The sequence below is a fragment of the Aspergillus niger genome (genome assembly GCF_000002855.4).
Source record: "Aspergillus niger supercontig An02".
NCBI lineage: Eukaryota > Fungi > Ascomycota > Eurotiomycetes > Eurotiales > Aspergillaceae > Aspergillus > Aspergillus niger.
In genome coordinates, this window is record NT_166519.1 from 490,106 (window position 1) to 518,081 (window position 27,976).

The window sequence follows — 27,976 nt, forward strand, 5'->3', positions numbered from 1 at the left end:
ACCAGCCCTATTCTTCCGCCTTGGCCGCGCCTTACTCGTACCCTTCTGTCTGTCAGCAGCAGAGCCAACTCGGGCTCACAGCCACCGTGAACAGCAGAAATTGGGACTTGAATCCTCTTCTCAACTCTGCTGCAGCCACTGGCAATCCCAGCAGCAGCGCGTGCTACAACTACCTTGCTCCCATGCCGTATTCTGTGCATGGCCAGGCCCACGGGTCTTGAAATACCTGCGCGTTTTGGTTCCTCCATGGTAATCTGCATCGACTGGCGTTTGGCTTTCCCGCTTTACTGCGTTGTGATTTCTTGCATAATTTTTGATACCTCTTTGATTATCGTCACTCCTTAACCGCGAGATTTTGGCACTGAGCCCTGTGGATTTTCTAGCACAGGATAACTCAGTCACGGGCCTCACGGACTTTACCGTTTATTTTTCATGATCACTGTGAATGATCTCATGTCTCTCCTTATACCATCGCCCTTCTTCATGCCTTAATGCCCGATATCCTTTTTTTTCTTTGACGCATTATAGACGAACTGTTGCTGTTCTTCACCATTTACACCATGTTTTTATTTTTTGTGGTTAATGTTGCATTTTCATGTGGGCATGAGGCTTTCGCTCCTTTACGAAGCTGTACAACTATCTGGCATAGCATGGCGCTGCCGTCGTTCCTTCTAGGTTGCAGGTTTGGGATAACACTTGGGATTGATGTACCAGACATCTGGGTTGGCGAAGGATCAAAAGTGTGAAATGGGATTTGGGATCAGATTTGTGCTCCTTGTGTTCTTGTGTTGTTGTTATCACTGTTGTCGTCCGCTGCTGGGTCCCCTCTGCTCCAGTCTCTGTCATTGCGAGTCTCTTCGAGGAGATGGTCCCCGGCATTAAGTCCCTGTTGCCTCGAGTTTGGCGACTGGGGTCTTGCTCGGTCAGGGCAGATCTATATATGCATAGCTTGCGGCGTCTGTGAATAGTGCTGTTTATTTCTTACACCTTCTGACTTGTTTTCTTCTCTTTTGACATTTGGAGGAAGTGTTGACAACTACATAAGTAATCTAATAATCGATCCCCAACCCAGACAGACAGACAGATGTCGTTGTGTAAAACATGCAAATCCGTAAATCCGATAATTTCATACCCAGCGGTACCTGTCCGTATTTTTTCTTCCTCTTTTTTATCTTATCGCCACCATCACCTGACTGGGGCGGGGAAAATACCAGCAGGCCGTCACTCACCGTAATTACTCAGTAATCCTCGGTGACTCAAACCCACTTTCTTCCGCTTCTCCTCCTTCTCGACTCTTCCCTCCCCCAGCTTTCCCTCCACGTATATCCCCAATTGACCGTTCTTGGTCTCTTTCTCTTTCTCCTCGTCTCTTACCTTTTGCTTCTACTTCCTTTTCCTCCGCTTCCCTTTCCCCCGTTCTTACTCCCTTAACCACCACTCGTCGGGTGTCACCCCACCTCCCGCCACCATGGACGGAATCAAGAATGCATTCGCCAGAGCTAAGCAGGAGAAGCGTGCTGCTCTGGTCGCCTACTTCACTGCAGGATATCCTACTGTCGAGGAGACCGTAGATGTTCTGATGGGCCTGGAAAATGGTGGTGCTGGTATGTTGTCGACCCCCGCCTTCTGCAACATTTCAAGATGGAGGGGAACTAATCGATGCTGGTGACCTGCAACAGACATTATCGAAATGGGTGTCCCTTTCACCGACCCCATCGCAGACGGACCGACTATTCAGAAGGCCAACACTCAGGCTTTGGCCAATGGTGTCACGATCCCCATGGTCCTGGACCAGGTCCGCGCCGCCAGAAGCCGCGGTCTGAGGGCACCCGTTCTTTTGATGGGCTACTACAACCCTCTGATGCAGTATGGTGAGGAGCTCATGCTCCAACACTGCAAGGAAGCCGGCGTCAATGGATTCATCATGGTCGATCTGCCCCCGGAGGAGGCCGTTCGCTTCAGAGATCTTTGCGCCAGCGCTGGGTACGTTTTGACTGCATCCTGTGCGCAAAATGGGTAGCTGGTCTAACATTTTCTGTAGTCTCTCTTACGTTCCCCTCATTGCTCCCGCCACCTCCGAGTCCCGCATGAAGCTTCTTTGCAAGATTGCCGATTCCTTCATCTACGTCGTCTCCAGAATGGGTGTCACCGGTGCCACCGGAAAGCTCAGCTCGAACCTGCCCGAACTCCTGTCTCGCGTTCACACTTGGTCCGGAAACGTGCCTACGGCACTAGGATTCGGTGTTAGCACCCGCGAGCACTTCCTGTCCGTCCAGAACATCTCCGAGGGTGTTGTTATTGGTAGCCAGATCATCACCGTTTTGGGTGACGCCCCTGCCGGCCAGGCGGCTAAGCATGCCCAGGACTACCTTACCAGCGTGACCGGTCGTCGCCTTGAGAGAGACGCTCAGGGCAAGGTGACTGGCTCCGTCAACGTGCTTGACCCCGTCCTGAAGGAGGCTCCTCCTGCCCTCTCTCAGCCCACTGATGTCATTACCAACGACGACACCCCGGCTGGCCCGGGCCTGGTCGACCAGATTGAAGCTCTGAACGGCTCTGGTGACCCTGCTCTCATTCCCTCCCGTTTCGGCGAGTTCGGTGGCCAGTACGTGCCCGAATCCCTGATGGACTGCTTGGCCGAGCTCGAGCGTGGCTTTGATGAGGCGCGCAACGACCCTAAGTTCTGGGAGGAATACCGCTCCTACTACCCCTACATGGGCCGCCCCAGCAGCCTTCATCTTGCTGACCGCTTGACGGAGCATGTCGGCGGTGCCAACATCTGGTTGAAGCGTGAGGATCTTAACCACACTGGAAGTCACAAGATCAACAACGCTCTCGGTCAGATCCTGCTTGCCCGCCGTCTGGGCAAGAAGAGAATCATTGCCGAGACTGGTGCTGGCCAGCACGGTGTCGCCACGGCTACCGTTTGCGCCAAGTTCGGCATGGAGTGTGTCGTGTACATGGGTGCCGAGGATGTCCGTCGTCAGGCTCTCAATGTCTTCCGTATGAGACTTCTTGGTGCTTCCGTCGTTGCCGTCGACGCCGGCAGCCGCACCCTCCGTGATGCTGTCAACGAGGCCCTCCGCGCCTGGGTTGTCCACCTCGACACTACCCACTACATCATCGGTTCCGCCATCGGGCCTCACCCCTTCCCGACCATCGTGCGTACCTTCCAGTCTGTCATTGGTGATGAAACCAAGGAACAGATGAAGACCCTTATCGGCAAGCTGCCCGATGCTGTCGTCGCCTGCGTTGGTGGTGGCAGTAACGCCGTGGGTATGTTCTACCCCTTCTCGAACGACCCCAGCGTCAAGCTCCTGGGTGTTGAAGCCGGTGGTGACGGTGTCGACACCGACCGCCACTCCGCCACCCTCTCCGGCGGCAGCAAGGGTGTCTTCCACGGTGTCCGCACCTACGTCCTCCAGGACAAGCACGGCCAGATCTCCGAAACCCACTCCATCTCCGCCGGTCTCGACTACCCCGGTGTCGGCCCCGAGCTCTCCAACTGGAAGGACAGCGACCGCGCCAAGTTCATTGCCGCCACCGACGCCGAAGCCCTCACCGGCTTCCGTGCTCTCGCTCAGACCGAGGGTATCATCCCCGCTCTGGAGTCCTCCCACGCCGTCTTCGGTGCCATGAAGCTCGCCAAGTCCATGAAGAAGGGTGACAACATCGTCCTCAACCTCAGTGGAAGAGGTGACAAGGATGTCCAGAGTGTGGCTGATGAGCTGCCTCGTCTGGGTCCTAAGATCGGCTGGGACTTGCGCTTCTAAATCACCACCCCTCCTCCCTCCTCATCTTTCTTCCTCCCTCATACCTCTTGACATCTACTACCTATTCTATTTCTATCCCTCTTCATCTATTATACTGTAGATTCATTCCGCCTAGACTCTCTACAACCCCCTTGCATTTTCCTCTTACGATTTTCAGAGCGATGAAGGAATCCTGCACCCAAAAGTGATAAGCAAAAAAGGAAAAGGAAAAAGTCTTCTCGGTTCTGTGCTCGGTTTCAAGTTCATTTCATTGTCATCTTTCAGCACTCACTTTTACTACTTTCGGTTGAGGTGATTTCGGTTCATCGTTTCAGTTTTATCTTTTGGCTTGATCTAGAGAGTTTATAGTACATATACCAGTATCGAATGCTATTGGGGTTCTTCTTCAAGTATGCTACTTTACTTTTCCAATGTTATGGTAAAGTTATAGTATAGTACAGTACAGTAATTTTGGCGTCCAGGGTGATGCATTTAGATTGTTACGAACGTAATGACTTAGTTCTTAATGTACGGTGGTAATCGTAAATAAAGCCTTAGATGGATAGATAGTATAGATAAGGTATCAATGCTGTCTGTGTGTGCATGCGGGCGTGTGCATAGTTATCTTCATCGTGTCGTGTCATGTCATTATAAAGCAAACTCCCAAGCAAGTCATTACTACATACACCTCGTCAATCATCAATCTCCCAATATACTTGTATGCTTCCATGTCGTCATCAGCTGCTCCCTCCGCCGAGTCGGCTGCGCACCCATCCCGTAAACCCTCCGGACCCTTCTCCTCGACTACTCCGGCGTTGTTGTTGTTGCTCTGGGGCCTCTGAGCCTGACCATGGCGATGACCACGAGGAGAATGACTGTGAGCTCCAGCCCGATGGTGATGCAGCGTCTCGCGCTGCTGATGGCTGGCTCCGTTCGCGCTCCGGACTGTCGGGAATAACTACTGGGTTGCCGCTTGTGCCCTCTGCTGCTGGCCGGTTTCCGGGAGGACTGTTGGCGCTTTCGGATCTGCATGTCGTTAGAGAGGGTCTGCGTAACGAAGCAAACATAGAAAAGGGAACTCACTGGGGCGCATCAATGCTTCGCCGACAGTGCGGACACGTGTTGTGCTGGTTCAGCCACAGCTCGATGCAGCTGTAGTGAAACCAGTGGCTGCAAGGTAGCACCGTGACCTCTGTCCCTAGTTCCACCGCGTCCATGCAAATCGAGCATTCCGCTCGCCCTTCGCTCCCCAGCATCTCCTCATCGACCTTCTTCTTCGGCAGCGATTGGATCGCACTGGGCGGGGCTGGTGGTGGCGCTCCCCGATTGGCGTTCTGTTCCATCAGCTGAGAGATCACGCGGTCCAGCTCCTCTTGCGAGTATACTGCGTCTCCATGACGATCAAAGTTTAGCAGCGTGGACAGCATGGCGAGGGGATTTGGCCCCGTCATCACCCGCACGCCGCCAGTGCCGCCTGCCTGTGTATTTGTACCGAAATCCGAGCGGAACAGCTCCAAAATACTGATATTCGTTAGCCCTGCAACGTGCAGTAACGTCATCAGCAGCACCTACTCGCCCAGAGTCCGCAGAGGATTATTCACCGGTTGCGGACCATCCGCATCTCGCGGGTGCAGACCGCCGGCCTGCGTGCCGGTCCGGCCCTCCGCCTCGATGTCGAACGCAAAAGATCCCAGTGTCCTCCCGCGGTCGCGATCCGAGCCTGGAGCCTGAGCTTGGCCGCCTGGGCGGTTTTGCTGTCTGTAGGTGCTTGCGAGACCATGGAAGATGCTGTCTAGACCCTGCACCATCGGCATCAGTGGGTCGGGGTTCGCTTGTCGCTGTTGGGTTGGGGGTGACCCCCCTCGGAGACCGTGGGTATAGGTTGTGGTGGAAAAGGTGAAGCGGCCGTCCGGGGACCGATATGTGCGATGGGTGAATCCATTTCCATGTCCCGGTCCCCAACCATGATCGATATCATCATCTTCCTCCTGGTGTGCCCAGGGATTATGGTCTGCCCATGGGTTCGGGGAGCGGGCGTTGTCCGCGGCGGGGGGCGAGGGGGGGCGGTGGAATGAGGGCGGGGGTTCGGCGTCGGGATCTGGCGGGATTTCGATCTGGAATGGTCAGATAGGGATGAAGGAACCGAAAGAGGAAGAGATCATACAATTTCCGTAAAGTCTGACTCGCAGTGCGGACAGATCATGCCGTGGGCTTCGCGCAGCCAGACGCCGCCACAAGCATGGCAGAACATGCGATCCCCCACGTCGGCCATGGCGATCCGGAATCCAACGGCGAAACGAAGCGTGGATGAGAGGGGGACGATGAAAAGGTGGGGTGGAAGGTTGTCACCGTAGACACTAGTCAGATGGTTGTGCAGGAGACGAGATCTGACGAATCAATCAGGCAGAAGGGACGTCGAGGTGGTGGTGGTTGAGAGTTCGAGAGCAGCAGCGCAATGCAGCGTCATTCATGGCTCGTTGGGCACGCATTCGTTCATCCAATGTGGCCACGGGCGTGACGGGGACAAAGACTTAAAGCATGGGATTCATCCGACGGGAAGATATGCTAGATATCAAAAAGAAACCAGCATCAGATGACAGCAAGAAGAAGGAAATAAGAGAAGATGGAGGAAAGAAAGAGAAAGGCAGGAAAGAAGAAACGACTCGGGATGACGTTAGCCACCTGTGGCGCAGCTGAAGACATTCCCATATTGATAGTGATAGCATCCATTAACATTAATCACGCATCCAATCTTGCTGTCAGAACGCCCCAATGCTAGAATAAAAACACCAAGCAGCCCTATTTACACTCATGCACCCAGAACAATCATTTCAAAGTCCCTTCAGCGTCTCTTTGCCCCCCGCATCACCAATCCACCCACCACGCCGGCCGCCAGCGCCAGCCCACCCACGATGGCAATACCCATCAGACCCTCCTTCGACACCTTTTCATCGATGAGCTGGCCCAGACTAGCTGCTTGCAAGTTCCCGGGTTCCTTATCACGCAGTAGATCGTTGTACCGACGGGCTTCGCCGTAGTTACCGAGCTTGTAGTTGCCCAACGCGAGGTAGTACAGGCATTCGCGACGTCGTTCGGGTGCCGCGCGGAAGATCTCCGACAGCAGACGGACACCCTCTTGTTGTTCGACTCGGGCGTTGGATTTAATCAGGCCCTATACATGCTGTCAGCCAAACGGGCCTGCATCGGGATATCTGCCGGCACCTACCCAGGCGTAGTTGAACTTGGTCTGAATCCCCACGTAGTCACCTTCCTTCTCATACTGGGCGCGGAGCACCTGAAGTTCCGCTGGCTTTAGCGGACTGTGCACCGGTTAGCTTCGCTGGGATCTGGAGTATTGGTAGAGTATCCGATGGGGGAAGCGCTGACCTCTCAGCATCGGCAGCATCTGCAGGCATGCAGTTAGCGGGGGGAACCAGCGCCAACAAGAATAGAAGTACTCACAAGGAAGGTTAGAACCCATTATGAAGAAATATCGATGAATCTGGTGGGAAGACGAAGACTTTGGCCAGCAGCGACAAGAGAAGATTCGGAATCATCGCCGGTCTGCCTGGCGTCACGCGCTGTGGCGGTGCGTGCGGCGGTGGCGGTTGCTCCAACAACAAACATCTCTCCACTTCCGGAGTGTATTTGCTGCCATTGCTATCAGAACTACAAGGTAGATATCTAACACACTACGTATATAGCCCTGAATCTACCGTCATAATGCTTCTCGACGAGAATCCCGCTGGTGTATGTTACTTTTGCCCCTTCATCATGCCCCACTGCTGACTCTCCAGCTCATCAACCACACCATCGGCAACTTCAACATCCACCCCGATAAACAAGCCGTCACTCGCATCAATGACTCGCTCGCCGCACTACAACAATCGCGCGAATTGCGTACACGCGAAGCCGAATCGGCCCTGCGCAAGCTCTCGCGGCACCTGTCCGCGCTGACGGCCCAGCATGAGGAGGCCGTGACGGCGCATACTCTGGCAAGCACGCGGCGGAGATGGTCGAGCTGGACACGAAGAAATTCCGGATTGCCAAGTCGGCTACCGAGCTGGAGATTGAAAGCGAGCGCTTAGAAGGCGAGCTGGAGATGCTGAAGGAGCGACTGGCCGATCTGGAGGCGCAGGGGTTGGAGGGCGATGAACCGACGCGCCGCGAGCGCGAGATGGATGATGCGACGCTGTGAGTACTTCTCATTTGTTTGACTTGTAGTACCCGGAGGCTGACTATTTGGTAGGCTGCGATTGAAAATCTACCGGTCCTTGGGCGTGGATATCGAGGCGGACGATGCAGGCAACTTCACCAAGGCGGTGATCCGCAATAGTCGCAAGGGCGATGTGCATGTGGTGAACATTGACCCGAAGTTCTCGCGGTTCTTCTATTCGAACTACTTCTGGTCGACGATGCAGGGGTAGATGTGTTTGATGAGATGGATGGTTCGGATGGCGTTTACGGATATACCCTGGCTTGATATGACAATACTATACTATTATTACATTCTATACGATATGCTCTATATTCAAGTAGACCTACTCTTCAACTCTCTCCTCACAAGCTCCCTCTCCTCCTCACTCAACCCACTCACCCTCCCGTCCCTAGCATACAGCAATGGCTTCTCAAACGGAAACAACCGTTCCACGACCCCCAGCACCTCCTCCCACCTCTCCTCCCCGACATCCCACAACTCAAACCACCTCCTTTGCATAACCTCCATCCTCTCCACCACATCATCTATGCCAGGCACTTCTTCCCCATCCCACGTCACCCTCGCCTCCGCATCCCTGTTATCCCCCTGCTCATTCGCACAATAAACAACCCCAATCCCCAACCCACCCCCGACGACCCCCTCGACCCTCTCGTTCCAAAGCACCTGCCTAACTCTCCCCTCCAACCCAACAAGACACCAAACTAACGGAAACCGACTCCTAGTCAACGCCTCCCGCACGCCCCTCGTCGCCTCCCTGGGACTAACCAGCATCCCGATGACGCCTGTCCCGCGCCACCCCACCGGCGCCGACGAGAACGTCCCCTCGAGCTCACGGACGATATTGGGCCCAAGCTTCGTCTTGAGCGCCTTGCATTGCACAAGGACGCGCGGTGGGTGCTCGTGTGCGGGGAGATGCCAGGTTCCGACGAGGTCTGTGCCGGCGTCGGAGCGGCCGCCGGTGCGGTGGAGGAGGAGGGCAGAGGAGCGGAGGGTGGATTGGATGGTGTATTCGTAGTGGGTGCCGATGTAGGTTGTGCTTGTAGGGGGAAGGGAGGTGCGTGAGGCGTGGGCGAGAAAGGAGGGGAGAGTGGTGTGGGAAGAAGAAGATGGGGGGGTTGGGGGGTGGGGGAGTTTGTAGAGGCGGCGGATTAGGGGGGATAGTGTTGTCATTGTTCTTATTATGAGAGGCTGCTGGTGTGATGCATTGGGTTTGTGTGTATACTATGGTTTAATTGAGTGTTAGTGTTTCGTAGAAGTTATGTGGCGGAGACAGAAATAGACATACATGAGGAGAGAAAGTAAGAAGTTGGAGAAATACTTTATTTGGGGTTATCGGCGGAATCAAAACCCAATCACTTATCGGAGCGGAGATTAGCTTAGCTCTTCCACTTCTTCACTCTCCACCATTACCATCACCATCACCAACCATCACCTCTACAACTATTCTCACAACTACCCTATACACCTACGCCTACACCCCACGCCTATACTACAACCCCGCCACCACCTTTCAATCACAATTTGGAACACAAAAAGGGAGAAAGGAACCCAACATGGCAGACATCTTAACCCAACTTCAAACCTGCCTCGACCAGGTACATCCCCCATCCCATTACCCTCACCCCCAACACCACCACCACCCACACCCAACTAATTCCAAAACCACAGCTCGCAACCCAATTCTACGCGACTCTATGCTACCTAACGACCTACCACGACAACATCCCCGCGACGCCGCCTCCCACAAGCACAACCCCCAGCGCCGCGCCCCTACTAGCAAAAATCCCCAAGAACGCATCTACCCCCCCGGTCCCAGCGTCCGCGCCCCAAGCAGCACAATCCCAATCGCAAGCCTCGCCACCACCACCCGACACCGCAAATCCCCAAACCGGAGGGCAGCATGCAGATCAACAGCAACAAAGCCCAGATGGTGAAGGTCTACCTGCGCCGGACAGCCCCGCTACATTTGCAGCCAGACAACGGGAACTAGCGCGCGATCTCGTCATCAAGGAGCAGCAGATCGAGTACTTGATTAGTGTGTTGCCGGGGATAGATAGTAGTGAGGCGGAGCAGGAGAGGCGGATCCGGGAGCTGGAGGGGGAGTTGAGGATTGTGGAGGGGGTGAGGGAGGAGAGGAGACGCGAGTTGGGGGTGTTGAGGAGGAGGTTGGAGGGTGTTTTGGGGGTGGTGGAGAGGGGGATTTATTCTAGGGATTAGTTTATATTGTTGGTGGATGATGGATGTGTTTCATGTATGTGGGATGATGTATGGAGTATGGAGTTTGACTTGCGTCTTCTAATTAGCTGTCTGTCTTGGTCTTTCTTCCTTTCCTCCTTTCTCCTCTATCGTGTACTGCGGAATTAATCACATAGCAAAAAGGAGATAGTTCAACCATGTCAATGAGATCAAATGAATGGGGTAAAAAAAAATCCATATGAGTCAATGCAGAGAGAATCCAGGAATGCAATAAATCAACCAAACGCCTCTCGGGTATCAAACCAGTATTATCAGTATGCGCATCTCCTTCTAGTGAATATGGCGCTTCACTAGGAAATAAAGGAATCATCGGTATATCGCCATCACTTGAATAAACTCCGGTATTCGCGCATGCGATGCTCCTGCACCTCCTTCTTATCCAGCTTCCCCCGATTCAGACTCAGATCTGCCAATTGCTGCTTCTTCTTCGCAAGCTCGAAGATCTTCTCCTCGATACTGCCCTTCATCAAGAACTGTACTGTCGTCACTTCGCGCGTCTGTCCAATGCGATGAACCCGATCCACGGCCTGTGCCACTGCCGCCGGATTGTACTGGGGCTCCATTATATACACCTTCGACGCCGCTGTCAGGTTCAGACCCACGCCGCCGGCCCCAATTGTCGCCAGGAGCACCGTGATATCTGGGTTGTTGTGAAGCTCTTCCAGCGCCTTGCTTCGCGCTGCCAGACTCATCGTCCCGTCGAGCCGCGTAAACCCGGTGATGTCGTGGTCGCGCAGCGCAATTTCGATCAAGTCCAGGTGCGACGTCCACGCCGAGAACACCACGCTTTTGATCGGCCGCTCCCCAGGCCCCTGGTTCTTACTCTCGTCGGCTGTTTCCAAGAGCTGTGTTACCAGCGCCTTGGTCTTCGTGTGTGGCCCCTCGTACTCCCCTAGCGTCTTGCCGTGTCGTCGACTCTGTTTGGCTTGCGCCTGATCCACCAGGTAGTCCTGCAGTCCGCCTACCGTGATGGTGGAATACGAGGCGGGCATCCAGCCATCACAAACTTGGCATTTAATATCGTGTACGGAGCCCACTGGACGGTCGAAAGCGTGTTTCCACCCCGAGAAACAGTCTGGACACAGGACATCAAAGCACGGCAGCAGGATCGCCATGGCTGTTTGCTTGTCGGTCGGACCATTGTCGGAACTTGGCTCCTCCAGGCGCTTCCCGCATACAGCGCATGTGTCTGCGGAAGTCTCCTGCATGAGTGTGAACATTTCGTAAGCCTTTTTGTCCGTGGCTCCGGCAGCGTCGCCTGCGCCCTCTTCGAGATCGATTGCGTCGTGCACGCTCATCCCTTTGATACGCTTGCGGTCGTCTGGCTCGAGGAGTTCCTTGCCATGCGCACTGATCTGTCGGAGGATCATCATGGCCTTGAGGATGTGGTGGTACATGCGACCTTTCATCTTGGACTGTTCCTCACCGGCAATTACCCGCATCATCACGTTGGACTCCTTGCGGAAGAACTCATGCAACTGCTGTTCCTTCTCCGTAAAGGTGAGCATGATGATCTTATCGTGCCGTGCCGGAAGATCTATCTTGTCCTTTACCCGGCGAAGGGTGAAAGAATCCACCAGCACCCGCAAGCTGGCTAGTACTGATGCATCGCCCGTTTTGAAGCGACTGAGGATGTGCATTCCGAACCGCCCTCGGTCGTCATAAGGAAAGAGCCCCAGGAACTTGGTGACCGAGAGGAGGTCTTCGAGGCGATTCTGGATGGGCGTTCCGGTCACGGACCATCGTCGCTGGGAGTTGAGCTTAAAAATGGCCTGGGTCTGTGCTGCACTCTGTTCGCGGATTGTGTGCGCTTCATCCAGAACAATGCGGAACATGTTCATCTTGGTCAAAGGGCTTACGCCACGCTTTGCGCCTCGTCCAGACAGCTCGCTGAGGACGATGCTGTACGTGGTGATCACTAGGTCATACCTGGACAATTCTTCCACGTCATTCGTCCGTGCCGGTCCATGGAAAACATAGAACGAAAGCGCATTTTCCCGCAGATGCTCCTTGATCTGGTTGGTCCAGTTGTTGACCGCGCTGAGGGGCGCCACCAGAAGCGTCGTCTTGGTATTGCGGATGCCCGGCGAGCTGCGGACTAGCTCGGGATCTGGGATTGAATCCGCCCACTGGCTGGCCTCCTCCAAAGAAGAAAGAACCAAGGAGAGAATACTCAAGGTCTTACCCAGCCCCATCATATCCGCCAGCAGTCCTCCCAGACTCTGTGGAGGCTCTTCATCTAGCACCATCCCGCTGATGATCTCTCGGTACCGCCTCTTTCCATTAGAGCGATAAACCATCCGCCAGAGAGAGTTATTGTCCGCCTCCTTGGGCCCAAACTTGCGCGGCTTCTCCTTCTCTGTCATGAACCAAAGTGCCTGCTTCTGATGTCGAAGCAATGGTGTGATCAAAGAAGACGGAGGGTCCATCTCGGGCAGATTTTCGGCGCTCTGCAGCTGATCGAACATTTTCATCACCGCGTCGTTTACTTCTTCGGCTGTACGCACTTCATAGTTGACTCCCACCCGGCCCCTCGCAGCTGCCGCAGGCAGCATCGCCGCTTGAGCCCGTCGCCTCTCTGCATGGGGGTTGTGCACAGGAACGCCTTGTTCCACAGAAAATGGCGTCCCCAGCCAGACATTATGCTGACCCAGATGCTTCCCCACAAGCTCCGCATCCTTTCTCAGGCCATACAAATTGACAGAGGCTCGGTATGCATATGAGCAAGGCGCCCAGGGCCACTCGTCGTCCTTTCTCCTCCGGACGTCCAACCGGGCGGTAATATTCACCTTCAGAGCCGGCGAGTCTAGAAGCGGAACGATCACCGACGCCGTCTTCGCGTCGACCATTCCAAATATCTTACCGTTAGGATCGGACACCTCGATCCGGTTGTTCTGGCCCGGCTGCCGATGCACGCCTAGCTTCATGGAAGGCCAGTCATGCGTGGAGTCGCCAAAGATAGTCTGTGATGAAGGCTTAGGAACCAACTGCGCCTGGATCGTGGCATTCTCAATTTTCCCGTAACAGACCCGCTGAAGACTGAGGTCATTCGAGCCGGTGACCTGCACATCGTCATCATCAGTCGCTGGTCCTGACACATCTGATAGAGAGTCAGCATATCATTGCAACCCACATATCCATCATCCTACCAGTAGTCAAGTCAACAATATCAGGCAGCACGGCCGGGGAATTCGAATTGGAACGGCCATCCTTCATCCAATCACCCAAGCCCGTATTTCCCACGCCTGTGAACTTGCGGTTTACAGACCTTGGCCCATCCTCTTCTACTTTGACCCTCTTATATAGCTGGCTAGAACGCCCCTCCACCCCGTACATATTTTCAATTAAGCTCCCATGGCGTGTCTCGTCCATCTGTTCCGAAGGCCGTTTGCCGTCCGTCCGGTCCTCGAACTGAGCACTAGCAAACTCCACATCAAGCGCAGGTTCCACACTCGTTTCCTGCTGCTGCGGCGACGAACTCCCCGTATCGCGAGTACTCGGCGACCTCGTAGATAGTGACTGCGATCTGGACTTTGACCTGGGACTCGCCCGCTGCGACGGCAGACGGCGCCGGGGACTCAAAAGCCGCTGGGCAGCGGAGGCGGTTCCCGCGGGCGGCGCAACGACAGTGCGCTGAGGCGAGGACGACGGATCCTGTTGGGCGCTTGTTCCTACTGGGAAAATATGTGAGTTTTCGTTGGGGTCTGAGTCGATGGGGTCATCTGGAGGGGAGGGGCAACGCAGTGAAGCAGGCAAGGAATATGGACGGTGTTGGTGATGGTCCTCTTGGTAAGGATCACCGGGTCCATCGCTCCAGCGATCCGATGGGGTTCGAGTGGGAACCGGGGAGTTACCATTGTTTTTCTGCTGCTGTTGTTGAAGCTGCTTCTTGTAGGCCCGCGGGTCCAGGAGCATGGCGGCGTGGGAAGCCATGATTCGGTACTCGATGCAGGTGCCCGAGACACGCGTGCGACGTAGAGTGTTAGGCCCAGTGACTGATCACGGATCGGATGAGACGGTGGCGGGGAAGATGGGAGGGACATCTAGATCGGTTCGAAAGAAGGCCTGGATTGCCTGCTGCGGGTGGAGAGAAAGGCTGGGCTGAGCATCCAACAGAGAGGGAGTTACTCGGAGGGCGGCAATCCGGTTAGTTGGTGGTGGTAGCCTTGGTGGTGGTGGCGGCGTAGGGATGAGCGTCAAGAGAGAGAGAGAGAGTGTGTGTGAGGGGGAGCTCAGATCTCTTCCATCTTACGGTCAGGATGAGATGATCGGCCGGACAGGAGGAAGTGCCGAAAGAAGCAAGCCAGTGATGATGGCAGAGTGAGGGATGACAGAGAGAAGAAAGAGATAGTCGATAATTACTGGAGGTACTGTAGGAAGTATCTAGTAGTTGCTTGACCGTGACGAGGAACCACCGATACGTGATAAGATTGCGGGTCTTCCTCGGTCGGCGCAGTTTCAGTGCCCACTTTTCACCTGCTGATATCCGACTGATATCGATATCTGGGATATACGAGGTTTGACTTCTACCGCTCAAGGCACTCTCACTTCATCGCTGACTTTGTATTAGATTCTAAATGCACTTCAAAAAAAAAAAACTATATACTGGTGTATTATGTATAAGGTAGACAAGGAGGCAACCGCCCAAAAATCCCTCGCGAAGATCAACTTCCATTTCTATGACTAAAACCATCAAGATTTTTTCCAACAAGGACCAGACCCTGCAAAAGAACTCCTCATGCCAGGTTATCATGATACACGCTAAATAAAAGAAGAGAAGAAGATGTGAAGTAAAGAAGGAGAATGAGAAGAAGAATGGAAAGATGAGGGGACCTGCGCCGACACAGCAGATCCTGACTGATCAGCAAGCAACAACCGGATTAACACCAGGTAAAGACCGGGTTCTTGCTCTTGACTGCCTCAAGTCGCTCGACAATCACCTTGCGCTGGTTGCCTTCCATGCCCTCGGCGGCGGCATATCCCAGGTCGCCTTCCAGGTCGTCGCTGCTCCAGATCAGATGCGCCTGCCCGCGCGTACTGGATACCGAACTGTGCTTCTGGTGCCGGTTGCCCGGACGGGGAGGGAGTGTCGCCCAGCTTCGGTCCAAACCCCGCCCCTGGCTCAGCTCGTCGATACTGTCGCGCCCAAACCGATAGTCGCCCATCGTAGCAGGGCTGCCGGATTGGGCCCGGACATGTCCCGAGCTGGACCCGCGCCCGCGGGAGAGCTCGAATCGGTTCGGGTTGGGCAACTCATTCGGAGGAGAACTCAAGCCCAGCAGGTCGACATCAGGGCCAGTACCAAAGGACATGGCGGCGCCAATGTCCATCTCCTCGTTGTCGGGATCGTAACTGGCGTGCTTATCGTAATGTTCGTAGCTCTTCACCTTTCGTTTCTGCGCATCAGTGGACGGCCCGCGGAGGGGGATCGCGACCGGAACATCCACCAGATCATCCCAGACGCACACACGCGTCCGTCGCGTCAACTCAAGCGGGCCATGGTCGGGGTGCTTCAGCGTTTCCACTACGTTCCAGGCCTGTCCCTTCATAACCGCAATCTGACGAGCAAACATGCTCTCCTTGAAATCGGAATCCTGCGAAAATACCCGCCGGAGGGCCATTTGAGTCCCGCTCCACCAGGCCGTCGAGGTAAGAAGGGGGAGAAAATGGTCGCGAGTTTTCTGCGAGAACGGCTGACCGATCAAAGAAACCGGAAGGAACAGCCAGCCGAACGGGAAGCTTCGCCACTATGACAGGTTAGCAAGGGTTCTGGGAGACATCGCATTGGAATAAGGCATTGGACTTACGGCATCGGGATGCTTCCACGGCCAGGACAAACTGTTGTCGATCGCTCCGATCTGAACGGTTACCTGGGGATCGGTTGCGTTCAATGGGGTTCCAGTACGGCTGACGGCTACCATCGCTTCACGTCGCCGATACGGATGCTGGGCTGAAGCCGTTCCGTCGGAGTTGACAGAAACGGGACGAGCAGGCGGCATGTCTTCATCGTCCTCCTGTGTTTGCACTCCATTGGGCTTTGGCGGGTCAGCAACAATGGACACCTCTTCCGTCTTCCAATCGATCTTGATCATCCAGTTATCCAATCCACGATCCGTGTTCCGCATGATATAGTCGAGGATCACAAGCTTCTCCAGTTCTTCCCGGAACGACTGCTTCAAGCCTTCCGTCCAGTAGAACCGCCGTTCCCGGCTCTCCTCGCGCGGGGATGGCGTGCGCGCTTGGCCGTCCTCGTATTCTTCTTCGTCTTCATCGTCAGAATGGACACCCGAGGGGCGGCAAGCTTCACTCCATGGCCGCTTCTTGCGTTTCGGAGCATCCTCGGCTCGGAAACCAGTGTTAGTCTGATCTGGCCATGGGTGGTCTCGCAGAAAGAGATTCGCATCCTTGTAGCCCTTCAAAAAGACCTGGAAACTGCCTGCTTTGGGAGGAAGCGGCCTCTTGCCCATCCAAGCTTTCCTGCGGTCCCAGAAATCGTAGAAGAAGGATTTCGAAGATAGCCAAACAATATCGGTGTAGGGGACAAGGTTCGTGTGAAGACGCGAGTCGAGAACATACGCCGCGGCTTCCGAGACATACGACAGGTTGGGAATCAGGCATGCCCGACCAAAGAAGCAGGGGAACAAGTTTCGGTGGATCCATTTGGTCCACTTGGGGTTGCGGGATGCATATGGTTCCTCATCCTTGGGCTTGAACACTCCCACGACTTTACCCTCGGCATTGCGCGCAAAGTAACTACCTGAGCTTCCCTGAGAGATCATCCTCGGATGGACACCCATCTCAATGGCTATCCGGACACTCTCCACGATTTCCTCGAATTCGTCACGGGCTCTGCGCGCAGCCCCCTCAATCTCATCCGACTCAAGGGCTTCCGCAGAGATGGGTCGAACTCCATCGGGAGCCTGAAAGACGGAGTGATAAATCTCCAGCTTCTCTTCCTCGAAGGTCTTGCCCTTGACGCGGTTGATCTTGAACTTGGAGGCGATCTCCTCCGCCCACCGTTCCAGACGAGCATTGATGGCCTTGATGTCGACACCGGAATTCCTTCGTCCTCGGCGATAGTGGCCACTCAGTCGTCGTCGATGTTCGGGAGGCGTGGACAGGCCGGCGGCCTGCATCTGGGCACGGGAAGAGATGGGAGCATATCGGGGGGCGGATTGGGAAATCGTGCTGGGGGCGTGTAGGTCGTCATCGTCTGAATAATCGTACAAGTCATTGGCTCTATCTTCCTCCTCTTGAGCCAAGCGGGCGTAACCCGAGGTCGCTGGCCGATTACTTTTAGGCATGGTGAATGGAAGTGGGATAGTCTATGAGATAATGGGAGAAGTCGGGAGGCAACCACTTTGGGATCATATGAAGGCGACGGGCAAGGGAAAGAATTAAGGGAGGATGGATAATGAACGGCGAGAAGGGAAGGATGATTGAATGACAAACTCAAGCCATTACTGGATCAGAGACGAGTAAAGACGAAGTACAAGCGATAGTCCCCGACCACGGAGAGGTAGGGAAAGCGAAAGAGGGAGGAAGAGAGGGAGAGAGAGAGAGCAGATTCCAAGAATCCGGAGCCAGAGAGAGAGTTCGAGGCAGCGCCGCTGTCATCTTGAAGAAGTGGCTGCTCGCCGCAATTACCACTCGTACCGTCACCGTACCGCCAATTACTGCGGCTTAGTCAAGCACATGGCAGTCAGGGTCCAGAACAGCCACACCCCGGATACCATACCATACCGCACCGCCACCGCTGGTCGTATCGTGCCGCTGGGATCCACTCGAGCTTCACGGAAGCCCCTGAATTAATGTTGGCTCTCGACGCGATGCTTTTCCCCGGAGAAGGTAAAGACGTTTTCTGGGGAAGGGGAAAGATACTACGAATGTTGCTACTCAGTTGGAGCTCTCAATGCTCCTCTGATCAAGAGCATCAGTGGGTTGAGCGTGAAAACACACAAACTACTTCACTCCGCAGTCTCTGTTTCTACAAATAGTAACAGCCATGCTCTGCACAATTATGCCAAATAATTCAGGGTCTCGTCAGTGATACTTGTCGTCCAGTTCATCAACAACAGCTGCTGCCATTGACCCCGTGCAGACACTGGCAGCCGTTTTCTAGCACTTCCACACCACGCGATATGCGCGCCATGGCTTTGTCGCTCCAACGAGATTGTGCTACGATCTAAGACATGGACCGATAGAGTGAAACGGGGTGCAGTAGCATGATGTATGAAGAGTTGCCATAATGGAGAACATCAACAGTCGAATGGTTGCGCACCAATCAGCAAACCATGACTGATTCCGATCACAGCAAGCATGAGTGCTGGTCAGCCACTCTGCCGGTTATAGTCTCCTATTGACGCTCAGCTCCACCCCAACCTCCATCACGGAAAAAGAAGAATTATCACGAGCAAACATGGTCTTTGGCCGTTGAAGGACAGACTTGAAAGGAAGAACAAGAACACAGGGGCGGCCACAGTAAATACTAGGCTGGTGGGAAAGGGGCATGCAGGGGCGCGACAACAACATTGCGAAGATTCATTCCGGGCCCGTCCCGCGCATACTATTAGATAGGCGCATAAACCTTGGAGAGCAGAAGCATAGCATAGCAACAGCCCGAGACTGGGGAGGGAGGTGATAAGGAGGAATTCCCACGGGTGACGGATCCCTATCCAAGATTTAATCTCAGTATCCAAGACTCGGCTGGGCCCAGCCAAGCGGCGGTTCCGCAGAGCCAATTCGATAAATAATCGATAGCCTCCGACGCGCGATAGCAGCCCCGATAATCAACCCTCGATCTTCCTTCTCCCTCCCGACCATCCTGTTCCCCTCCAGATTTGCCTCAAATCCCCTTCCCCAGACCCATCATCTACTTTCGCATGTTTCCTTTCCGGTCAATCCGCTTGGATCTTTTTATTTTTCACCTTCTTGTCGCTCCTTCAGCAATCGCTCCTTGGGTCAAATTGCAGCAACTTGTCCCCGAGACAGCCTTGTGTTGAGATCTTTTACTCCTGGAGTATAATCTCTGACGTCCCTTGGGCCGGACAAAAGCAATTATCAAAAACAAAAGAAAAAGTACTTTGGGCTTGGAAAAAGTCTAATGATCGTTTGATTACAACTGGGCAACCCAAAAAAAGTTGAACGACATTCCATATCATTCCTCCCTTTCAGACGTGGCTGGTCCTCTCCAACGGCACGAATCTTTCCTCCTAAACCGTCGTATACCATTCCCGGAACGACGGAATCCCTCCTCTCGAATCGTCTACAGTTCGGTCATTTGTGGCCGGATTTCTAGCTAGTTCCCTCCGACAACCTCCACGGTGGCTTCACTCCTCTTCCGGGCGTCGCCCATCGACCCAGCCCTTCGTCCGCCGTCGCCGTCGAATTCCCAGTCTCAAGACTCGAACTACAAACATACCTCCTCCTCGACTGACAGTCAATCGGGATCGCGCCAATCGACCACGGATACTGGTGCGGGAGCATCGTCAGCGTCATCGCAGTATTCTGGAACGCTTCCCGAGGCGAGTTCTCTAGATAAATACACCCATAGCCCGGGCAGTAGCAGCAACGGTAGTGCCTTCCCCAGCTCTCTGGGCCCATCTCTGCCTGGACTCTCTGCTTTGGCCTCGGTCGCATCTGCGCCCACTTCCAATCTGCGGTATGTGTATCTAGCAAGAACCTTTCCCCTATGCGATGTTCCATAGACGAGACCAGGTGATGGAATGAGAGGGGAGTCGCAGGGAAGATCATGTGTGATTCCCCTGCCATGTCTGGAAGGGAGATAAGATGATTTTGAATACTCGCACGCCCAAGGCGCCCGTATCTCTGGTTATGCTGACGAGTCTTACGTGTGCAGAGCCTCGAGTAGCAATGCGCAGCCCAGTATGGCCAATATGACATACGCGACATCTTCTCCGGCTGCCACTACTGGTGGGCAAGGCAATAATCCTGTAAGTTTCTAAGACGATCTTATCATTGGAAGGCGATGGTTCTTATCGAGCTACGCTGGTTTTGTTGCTTTTTTTCTCTTCTTGCCTGGAGTGAAATTTCTGGGGTTCATGGTGACCCTTAATTTCCTGGGTTTCTTTTTCTGTGCCAATCTGCTGTTATCAGCAGCCGCTGGGGGCTTGGCGCCGCACCACCTGCTCCTTATCGCGCCAGCCCATCAAATCTCTCCCGATCTTATCAACCCAGCGCTCTTCCTCCTCCATCCACTATCAGTCCGCTTCCCCATCTTCTGTCTCTTCCTCCCCTTTCCCTCGCGTGATCCTATTGTTCCAAAAACCATGGCGACCACGTTGGCTGATCACAAACGTCCTCAATTACAGCCCGTGTGCCAGAATTGCGGCACTTCTACGACACCTCTCTGGCGCAGGGACGAACTCGGCTCCGTCCTTTGCAACGCCTGTGGCTTGTTCCTCAAACTACATGGCAGGCCCCGTCCGATAAGCTTAAAGACCGATGTCATCAAAAGTCGCAACCGGGTCAAGACTGCTGGTCAGGGCCCCAAGCGTAAGGTGAGTCTGTCGTCTAGAAAATTTTTCCCTGGCTGTCCTATGTCTTTGTACACCTGAGATAACGATCGCTAACATTCCTATCAATGTCTTATCAGTCCGGCGGTGCTATCGATACGAATGGCTTGTCTACCTCGAGGTCCGAAGCAGGGACGCCGCCCATGGGGTCCCAAGGATACCGTCGCGCGTCGCGAAAGGCATCACCGGGCCATTCCGACCGATCCAACTCACCCGTCTCCCGTACCGAAACGCCTGGTATCCCTTCCATGCAACAACCACACCCTCAGTCGCAACACAATGCCAACATTGCGCCTCAGCACATGTTCGATAGCGTCACAATCGGCGACCATGGGCTCAATCAGCCGAATGCGCTGCCCTCGGTGCAGCCACGCCAGCCGTCGCCCACGGCGACCTCGGCGGCTGTCGACCGCCATCTCGAGTCACCACAGACATACGATGGACTGCTCGCAGCCAATACCTCGTTGAAGACTCGCGTGAGCGAATTGGAGTTTATCAATGAACTGTTCCGGGGCCGGGTGACGGAACTGGAGCAGAGCGGCGCGACTGCGCGCCGATCGGAGATGATCGTCCGGGACTCGGAGGTACGGCTCCGGCGGTCTCTGGAGGAGGCCCAACGGCGCGAAGACGATCTGAAACGGAGGATATCTGAGCTGGAGCGACAGCTTACCGACCAAACCTCCTCTGCCAACCCGGCGGGCAATGACAGTCCCGGTGAGCCGCTGGCCAAGCGGATGCGGCTGTCCGACGTCGTGGAGCAACCTGCGGAGTCGCCAACAAAATCCCCCAAGAGTGTCTAACTCTCACGGGCGGGGGGGCTTTGTTCGGACGATGGACGCGCATGAGTGCGTCGGGCAGCACCGACGTAAACAAATGCGCACATAGTTTGCGGTGCTGCGTTCTCTGATCTTCCCCGGTCTCTTTGATACCCTTTACGAGTCTTGTCATTGGCTGGCTGTATATCGGATTAACTACCTAATTATATCACACCTTCCTTCGAGCCATTCTTCCCCATTCTCTTCTTCTACTCATCCTATTTGTTCCGATATGAGTCGGGGAGAGATTATTCTGCGCCTGCACCTGCTCCCCTCATCCCAGCCCGACCGCACGAAAAAGAATCCCCCTCAAAAAGAAAAGAAAAGGACCTGTAAAGGGTTTTTACATGTGTTCCAAGTAATTCGTGTTATTATTAACTCCCTGAATCTAACTACTGTCTTCTTCCCGCCTTCTGTTTGTAAGCGTTCGTCGTACATTATCCGATGCAACGTACCGAGTGACCCAGTACTATACTTCCGAGAGCGGAAACACTTCACATACCATTGTAACCCACTCCTAATCTTAGGATCAACGACCCTATATCATCCCACTCTAAGGATAACACCCCCCCAACCTGGGCATCCCATCTCATCTCACCATGATCTAGATAGGTATTACTCCACCCCGGGTCGATCCGATTCCTTCCTTATCAGCGCGATGTGGGCAGTGGTCACGAGTCCGGAGTACCCGGAATCGACCCGACCTCCTCACTTACTACGTACTCTCAATCTGCCCTTATCAATGCCCGTCACGCAAATCCTCCCTTGATTATTGGCCCAACCTGATTCGTTGGTCCGTCGGGGATACGACGTTGATCGACATACACACAGTGTCTATTCAAATTGCTTGTTTAGATTGTTGGTAGATTTATCCTATCTCTGATCTATCTACTCGCTATAAATGGTAATTTTGGCCCTGGGGGGCGCTGCTAACTGTCCGGATTCCCGACGGTCGGCGCGCCGGGAGTGATGATCTATGCTATCCAGTACTTAGTCTCTGCTTTGGCAACTTCCCCGCTTTTGCGTGATCTTTACTTAGATAGTTGTTATCTGTGAACTTGGCTGTAAGGGTGGAGTTATGAATCGTAGGAAGAGAGTGGGGAGCGGCGAGGCGGAGAATCAATAAGCTGTAATTGCCTTACTGCCTTACTTCCTTGCTGCTGCTGGTTGGTCTTTTGCTAACAACATACTATCTACTACTTACTACTTACTTCAACGGCTGTGAATTTGTTGCAGCAGAGAGGGGTTGTTCAAGGCTTACTGAGATGGTTGTCGCCTGCTTTTGACCTCCATCTAGGAGCTATTCTATCGTCATATTCATCTGTTTAAGCAATGTATCGAGAAGATGGTCTCAGGGCCACCTCGGGTGTGGGTGCCTTCTTAGTATGAATACTAACTAATAAGGAACTTCAGCTGCTGTTGATGTGCTTCTGTCACGTCACCCCTTCTGGCGGCCGTGGTGTTTCTCCCAGCACTTATGCCGAGCGTAGATCTCATCCTTACCACGGATAGAAATGGCTCTCGTCCACCACAAGGCCTTGGACTGACTGCTAGTTAGTATCAACTTTTGGTCTGGACGGAAACTGGTGCAGCCCCCGGAAGGCTCGACCTCAGCTTGAGCTTTGCCGCCAATTCCAGAAATAGTACGTACATATGTGAGAGAACCAAGGGGTGCTCCAGAGTAGATGCCTCTGCCGTTCCTCCCAGCACCATCATGAGACCCCTCTTTCATAGCTCATCGCTTTGCGTATTTGCCCGTCCAAGGTTGATCTCGCGACACCTGAGCTACTCGCAGCAGCTTCAAGCTTCTGTACTCACCGTTCCAACGCCGCGGAATGGCCTCCACTCCAATGGTGCAACCGCGCGAATTTCCAACGTCAGGGTTCGAACTTCTCAATTCCATCGAACCCTTCGAAGAGGAATCCTTGCCAACTATCTGAAGGAACGCTATTACCCCATTAGCCTTGGTGAAGTCCTCAATTCGCGGTATCAAGTCATCACCAAACTTGGCTTCGGCGCATCGTCAACGGTCTGGTTATGTCGCGACTTACAGTCAGTTCACTCGGAAAGGGAATCTCATCGATGATATAAGCCTGGGCTGACCATATTAAAGCCAGGATCGCCATCTGATCCTGAAAGTCCATGTCCGAAGCAGACGGCAGCTTCCAGAGGTCCAGATATCCAGACATCTCAAAGCCCTCCATGAGAATCACGTGGGCGAGAAGTATATCCGGCTGGTCCTGGACTCATTTGAAATTGAGGGCCCTCATGGTGTACATCCTTGTATCCTCTATCCACCTGCTGGGGTTGATATCCTTGACTACATGCAATGCCTTGAGGGGGGTTCATTACCCGAGAATCTCCTTCGAGTGACCATCCGATTCATGCTCATTGCTCTGGATTATCTCCATGGGGCCAACGTCATTCATACTGGTGGGTACTCTAAAACAGCCTGACTTCCGTGTGATCACTGATCATTGTTAACCTCAGTTCAGATATCCAACCAGGCAATATCCTCCTGGGGATTGAGGATGATTCAATTCTCGCCGAGATGGAAGAAGAAGAGCTCAATGAACCCGCTCCTCGGAAGCAACTTGACGACCGTACGATTTTTGCCACTCGTGCAATGCCCTTGAGTAGCGGAGAACCCGTCCTCGCTGATTTAGGAGAGGCGCGACTGGCCCAAGGAAACCAAACCGGGCTTATCATGCCAAATCTATACAGAGCTCCCGAAGTGTTGCTGGGTATGAAGTGGGATAACAAGGTAGATATATGGGCGATAGGACAAACGGTAAGAACAAACTTAAGCGGTTATATGACATACCCTAAACCCTCTTTAGGCATGGACCTTGCTTGAGTCTAGGCACCTTTTCACAAAGCCAGACTTAGAGTCGGATGCCGACAATGCTCGTCGCTTCGCAGAAATGATATCTCTACTGGGACCTCCTCCGGTTGAGTTTCTTCGTCGAAGCGAAGAAAGCCTCAAGTTCTGGGATGAGAACGGTATGCGTTATTCATATGATACGATCTATATGGTCTCCCTCCTAACATCTTGCAGGTAACTGGAAGTGCCTCGCAGATATCCCAGAGCAATCTATCACGAGTCGCGAGACTCAGCTCGATGGTGATAACAAGAAGCTCTTCCTTCAATTCCTGCGGAAGGCTTTGTGTTGGCTGCCCGAAGAGAGGCCTTCTGCAAGGGAGCTCATCATGGATGAGTGGCTGAGAGGAGACGACTACTGAAATTGTGTCTACAAGGGTGGTGTGGTTTACCTATCCATTCACAACAGTCTCAATCGAGTGCCCGTTTATTCTAGAATATGTGCATAGGTTCACCCACTCATTTACTATAGCAGCTTTAATCGCCGAGGGGTCAGTTGGAGAATAACCTTGCCCCCCTCACTCTTCTCAGGATGAATCTTAAGTTACAATTGATGGTTAGAAGAAATCGCTAGACGCTAGTTGCTCGAAAGATACAATGACTGTTCATCAAGTACTTTGGCTGGCACAATTCTAGAAGATTATGCACACTCAATAATTTACATGGTCTACTAGTACCTTTGTTAGGGATAGTCGAAGAAGCTGGGAAACCAGTACTTAAGTAGCAGGTATGGCTTACTACTATATGAATTTACTACTAGTTGGGAGTTTGGATAGGGGGGATACCAGCAACACTACTAAACTGGTCGTTATTTCTCATACGTTAGATGACTATGGACACTTCCCAGTCAAAACCAATGCATGTCTATTTGAAACGCGAACCCTCTATATTGAAAATACCAACCAAATTGCCTCTTCAATGGCACATATTCCCTGGGTATATATACGAGGAAGGCAAAATAAAAGTCACCGCTTTCAGCCTCTTACACTATAGAGGCTTCGAAATAACTGGCATCCTAAGCAAGTCGGTCATGCTCGACCTTCTTGTGCATCGCGCCGTGGATGCGTCTCTCGTGAAGGATGCTCCACAGACAGACGACCACACCGGCTACGCCGGACAAGAACGTCGTGTAGTACGCAGCCTGGTAGCAAGCCAGACCATCCGGACAGTCGCGGTCTCCGTTGGGTTCGACAATCGAGTGGCGGTCGTAGATGCTGCCGTAGAGCAGGTTGAAGACGTTGCCGCTCAGCACGGGCGCAAGCGTCATCACACCCCAGTTCTGCGAGAGGCCGCCGATGCCGAAGGTGTGGGCGACCAGCGATGGGAAGACGCCAAAAAGGAAGCCGTAGGCGATACCGGTGAATCCGGATACAATGGCTAGTTGATGAGGGTTGGAGATGGCGGAGCCTGCAAGCTGGGTGATGGTGAAGACAAAGGCGGAGATGAACAGACACCAGAATCGCGACATGTTCAGCTTCTTCACCAAAAGGTCGGAGCCAATACCTATAGGAGATTAGTAGCCAATTGTGAACAGTGAATGTGCCGACATACCGCTAGAAAGCCGACCAATGAAGTTGCCAAAAGACAGAATCGAGACATGCATAACCTGGCGCTGTTGAATAAACTTCGGGCTTGCACTGTCGTCGTAGTACTGCCAAAGTGCCTTGGCCTGCGAAACAATTAGATCAGCTGATATGGAAGGGGTCATACGGAGTCGCCTTACGCTGTTGCCAATATTACTATTAAATTGTTAGCATCGAACAAAAGCAAAATTAAAGGTAAGGGTACTGACTTAATGGTCATCAAACCAATTCCAGAAAGAAGGGCCATCGTCAAAAAGAGTTGCCAGAACTCAATCTTCGGAAGCATCGCCAAGCCGCGAACATCCGGGTGCGGGGATTCAAGAGCAACATCGGAGAGAGCATCGTCATCCTCCTCGTGTTGGGTGAGGTATTCTCGGGAAGAGCGTGAAGGAACTTTGGACACCAAGGAGGATGTTTCGTCAATATCGGGGCTGTGGCCGGGGTGATGGGGACTCGACACGACCGAGTGCGACCTGTCACGCGCTGCGGGACAGGATTCATAGGTTATAGAGGTCTGCGTACCTGCTTCATCAGATTCTTCCAGACTATGCCGGAATTCTGTAGATCTAGTAGTGCGTAGTCGTTGAGATTCTACGCCAGGGGACCTGCCCCGTCCGAGTGGCATATATGGCTCACTAGGAGGCATGATACGAAGAAACGGGATCGAAACGAGGTTTAGGGCACAGGTGCCCAGAGCCAGCAAAAGGAGGAAGCGGCCTGTATCGTCCTTGAAGAGAATCGAGGAGACGGTCGACCAGAAGAACGCACTCAGCCCAAAAGCGGCCAAGGGGAAAGCAGTCGCTGTTCCACGATGATCGGGGAAGTTGGAAGCCGCTAAACGATGTTATTAGCCATGACAGATAATGTATTCATTAGAGAGGCTTGGCGCACATGTCTTGATTGACGCTGAGAACGCCGAGCAACTTCCGAAGCCTGTCAAGAAAGCAAAAAACGACAGGAAGATAATGGCCATCGACCCTGGGCCCTTGACGTAGGCTGAACATGCAGATATTAGCTAGCTGCAACCTCTCAGGGTTCAATATAGGACATACCCAGATAGATGGGATAGTAGCCGATTCCCAGCGTGATTGCACCCAAGAAAGTCGTCAGACGCGGACCTCGAGCATCTGTCAACAGACCCAATGGGATTCCCGATGCATACATGCCCAAATTCCCAGCCGCGCCCTGGAAGTATTATTAACAACTTGTTGAATCATGGGAGAAGGGCGCAATGGGCGGCTTACAATGAAGTTGCTTTCGGTAGAGGAAATCTTCATTTGTTGCGCAAATTGGGGCGCCCATGCCGAGTATGCATACTGTCACACAGATCAGACTCTTGCCAAACATCCAACCTCATATTGGACCTAGAGAACGGAAGAAGCGCACATTGGTACCACACGCGAGAGCAACCAGGGTGGCCGCTACGACGGAAACGATCCGCTTCGATTTATGGGGCGAGGCGGCCATGGCGATGCGGGATCGGGAGGGCGAAGACACCGGGGGAAGGCCAGTTGGAAACTCTTCGCATCGAAATATGCGGGGGAGGGTCGCAGTGGCCGGACGACTAGTATTTGTAGTTCGTTGGCCGGGATGGTGGTGCAGTGGATAATCGTTATCACGTCACGATAACCGGAGGAGGTGCGAAGTAAGGACAGCCGGCTAGACCTCGACCATAGATAACCGCACCACGGATATGTAGTGTGTAGTAGTAGGAGTAGTAAAGAGAGGAGGACAACAACAACAACACAAGAAAAAGAAGGGCAGAAAAGAGTGCAGGAAGAAGAAAAGGAGAGTCGACAGCAGAAACGAAACAGAAAAAAGAAAAGAGCGACGTGAGTAGTGTTTGGATGTCCTCCAGCAGTGAATTTTAGTCTCTCCACCTCCCACGCAATCAAAGAGCAAAGTGTCCCCAAAAGCGTCCCGTCGGACTCGTCA

The 27,976-nt window shown here is 53.5% G+C and overlaps 11 protein-coding genes across 11 annotated transcripts; 5 read left to right on the forward strand and 6 right to left on the reverse strand.

The window, feature by feature from the left end:
• Positions 1 to 41: 41 nt before the first annotated feature.
• Positions 42 to 485, reverse strand: An02g02160 (hypothetical protein; the record flags this gene model as incomplete). The annotated part of the gene is made up of 3 exons (XM_059746113.1): positions 42 to 192; positions 227 to 379; positions 421 to 485. Coding segments are annotated over 3 exons (369 nt in total), but the record flags the coding sequence as incomplete, so codon positions are not given.
• Positions 486 to 1,468: 983 nt separating this feature from the next.
• An02g02170 (uncharacterized protein) lies at positions 1,469 to 3,773 on the forward strand (the record flags this gene model as incomplete). Its single annotated transcript, XM_001399321.3, has 3 exons — positions 1,469 to 1,604; positions 1,680 to 1,983; positions 2,042 to 3,773. 3 exons carry the CDS (start codon positions 1,469 to 1,471, stop codon positions 3,771 to 3,773), a joined length of 2,172 nt encoding a protein of 723 aa, XP_001399358.1.
• Positions 3,774 to 4,556: 783 nt separating this feature from the next.
• On the reverse strand, positions 4,557 to 6,024 carry An02g02180 (uncharacterized protein; the record flags this gene model as incomplete). Its single annotated transcript, XM_059746114.1, has 6 exons — positions 4,557 to 4,596; positions 4,629 to 4,778; positions 4,836 to 5,136; positions 5,207 to 5,320; positions 5,365 to 5,866; positions 5,917 to 6,024. 6 exons carry the CDS (start codon positions 6,022 to 6,024, stop codon positions 4,557 to 4,559), a joined length of 1,215 nt encoding a protein of 404 aa, XP_059606021.1.
• Positions 6,025 to 6,594: 570 nt separating this feature from the next.
• On the reverse strand, positions 6,595 to 7,233 carry An02g02190 (uncharacterized protein; the record flags this gene model as incomplete). The annotated part of the gene is made up of 4 exons (XM_001399323.1): positions 6,595 to 6,924; positions 6,979 to 7,072; positions 7,140 to 7,158; positions 7,215 to 7,233. 4 exons carry the CDS (start codon positions 7,231 to 7,233, stop codon positions 6,595 to 6,597), a joined length of 462 nt encoding a protein of 153 aa, XP_001399360.1.
• A 531-nt stretch (positions 7,234 to 7,764) lies between these two features.
• On the forward strand, positions 7,765 to 10,188 carry An02g02200 (uncharacterized protein; the record flags this gene model as incomplete). Its single annotated transcript, XM_003188556.2, has 6 exons — positions 7,765 to 7,946; positions 8,002 to 8,175; positions 8,292 to 8,524; positions 8,694 to 8,901; positions 9,347 to 9,566; positions 9,640 to 10,188. The coding sequence occupies 6 exons, from the start codon at positions 7,765 to 7,767 to the stop codon at positions 10,186 to 10,188; spliced, it is 1,566 nt and encodes a 521-aa protein (XP_003188604.2).
• A 362-nt stretch (positions 10,189 to 10,550) lies between these two features.
• An02g02210 (uncharacterized protein) lies at positions 10,551 to 14,160 on the reverse strand (the record flags this gene model as incomplete). The annotated part of the gene is made up of 3 exons (XM_059746115.1): positions 10,551 to 11,087; positions 11,193 to 13,327; positions 13,377 to 14,160. 3 exons carry the CDS (start codon positions 14,158 to 14,160, stop codon positions 10,551 to 10,553), a joined length of 3,456 nt encoding a protein of 1,151 aa, XP_059606022.1.
• A 13-nt stretch (positions 14,161 to 14,173) lies between these two features.
• Positions 14,174 to 14,710, forward strand: An02g02220 (hypothetical protein; the record flags this gene model as incomplete). Its single annotated transcript, XM_059746116.1, has 3 exons — positions 14,174 to 14,310; positions 14,362 to 14,533; positions 14,618 to 14,710. The coding sequence occupies 3 exons, from the start codon at positions 14,174 to 14,176 to the stop codon at positions 14,708 to 14,710; spliced, it is 402 nt and encodes a 133-aa protein (XP_059606023.1).
• A 397-nt stretch (positions 14,711 to 15,107) lies between these two features.
• An02g02230 (uncharacterized protein) lies at positions 15,108 to 17,531 on the reverse strand (the record flags this gene model as incomplete). The annotated part of the gene is made up of 4 exons (XM_059746117.1): positions 15,108 to 15,974; positions 16,035 to 16,238; positions 16,290 to 16,492; positions 16,580 to 17,531. 4 exons carry the CDS (start codon positions 17,529 to 17,531, stop codon positions 15,108 to 15,110), a joined length of 2,226 nt encoding a protein of 741 aa, XP_059606024.1.
• A 990-nt stretch (positions 17,532 to 18,521) lies between these two features.
• On the forward strand, positions 18,522 to 21,562 carry An02g02240 (uncharacterized protein; the record flags this gene model as incomplete). The annotated part of the gene is made up of 8 exons (XM_001399328.3): positions 18,522 to 18,572; positions 18,743 to 18,864; positions 19,282 to 19,336; positions 19,368 to 19,403; positions 19,530 to 19,888; positions 20,087 to 20,180; positions 20,559 to 20,747; positions 20,843 to 21,562. 8 exons carry the CDS (start codon positions 18,522 to 18,524, stop codon positions 21,560 to 21,562), a joined length of 1,626 nt encoding a protein of 541 aa, XP_001399365.3.
• Positions 21,563 to 23,291: 1,729 nt separating this feature from the next.
• An02g02250 (uncharacterized protein) lies at positions 23,292 to 24,820 on the forward strand (the record flags this gene model as incomplete). The annotated part of the gene is made up of 5 exons (XM_059746118.1): positions 23,292 to 23,629; positions 23,691 to 24,010; positions 24,073 to 24,368; positions 24,418 to 24,580; positions 24,636 to 24,820. The coding sequence occupies 5 exons, from the start codon at positions 23,292 to 23,294 to the stop codon at positions 24,818 to 24,820; spliced, it is 1,302 nt and encodes a 433-aa protein (XP_059606025.1).
• Positions 24,821 to 25,473: 653 nt separating this feature from the next.
• Positions 25,474 to 27,508, reverse strand: An02g02260 (uncharacterized protein; the record flags this gene model as incomplete). Its single annotated transcript, XM_059746119.1, has 7 exons — positions 25,474 to 25,961; positions 26,010 to 26,197; positions 26,251 to 26,875; positions 26,933 to 26,974; positions 27,094 to 27,226; positions 27,286 to 27,357; positions 27,428 to 27,508. 7 exons carry the CDS (start codon positions 27,506 to 27,508, stop codon positions 25,474 to 25,476), a joined length of 1,629 nt encoding a protein of 542 aa, XP_059606026.1.
• Positions 27,509 to 27,976: the final 468 nt, after the last annotated feature.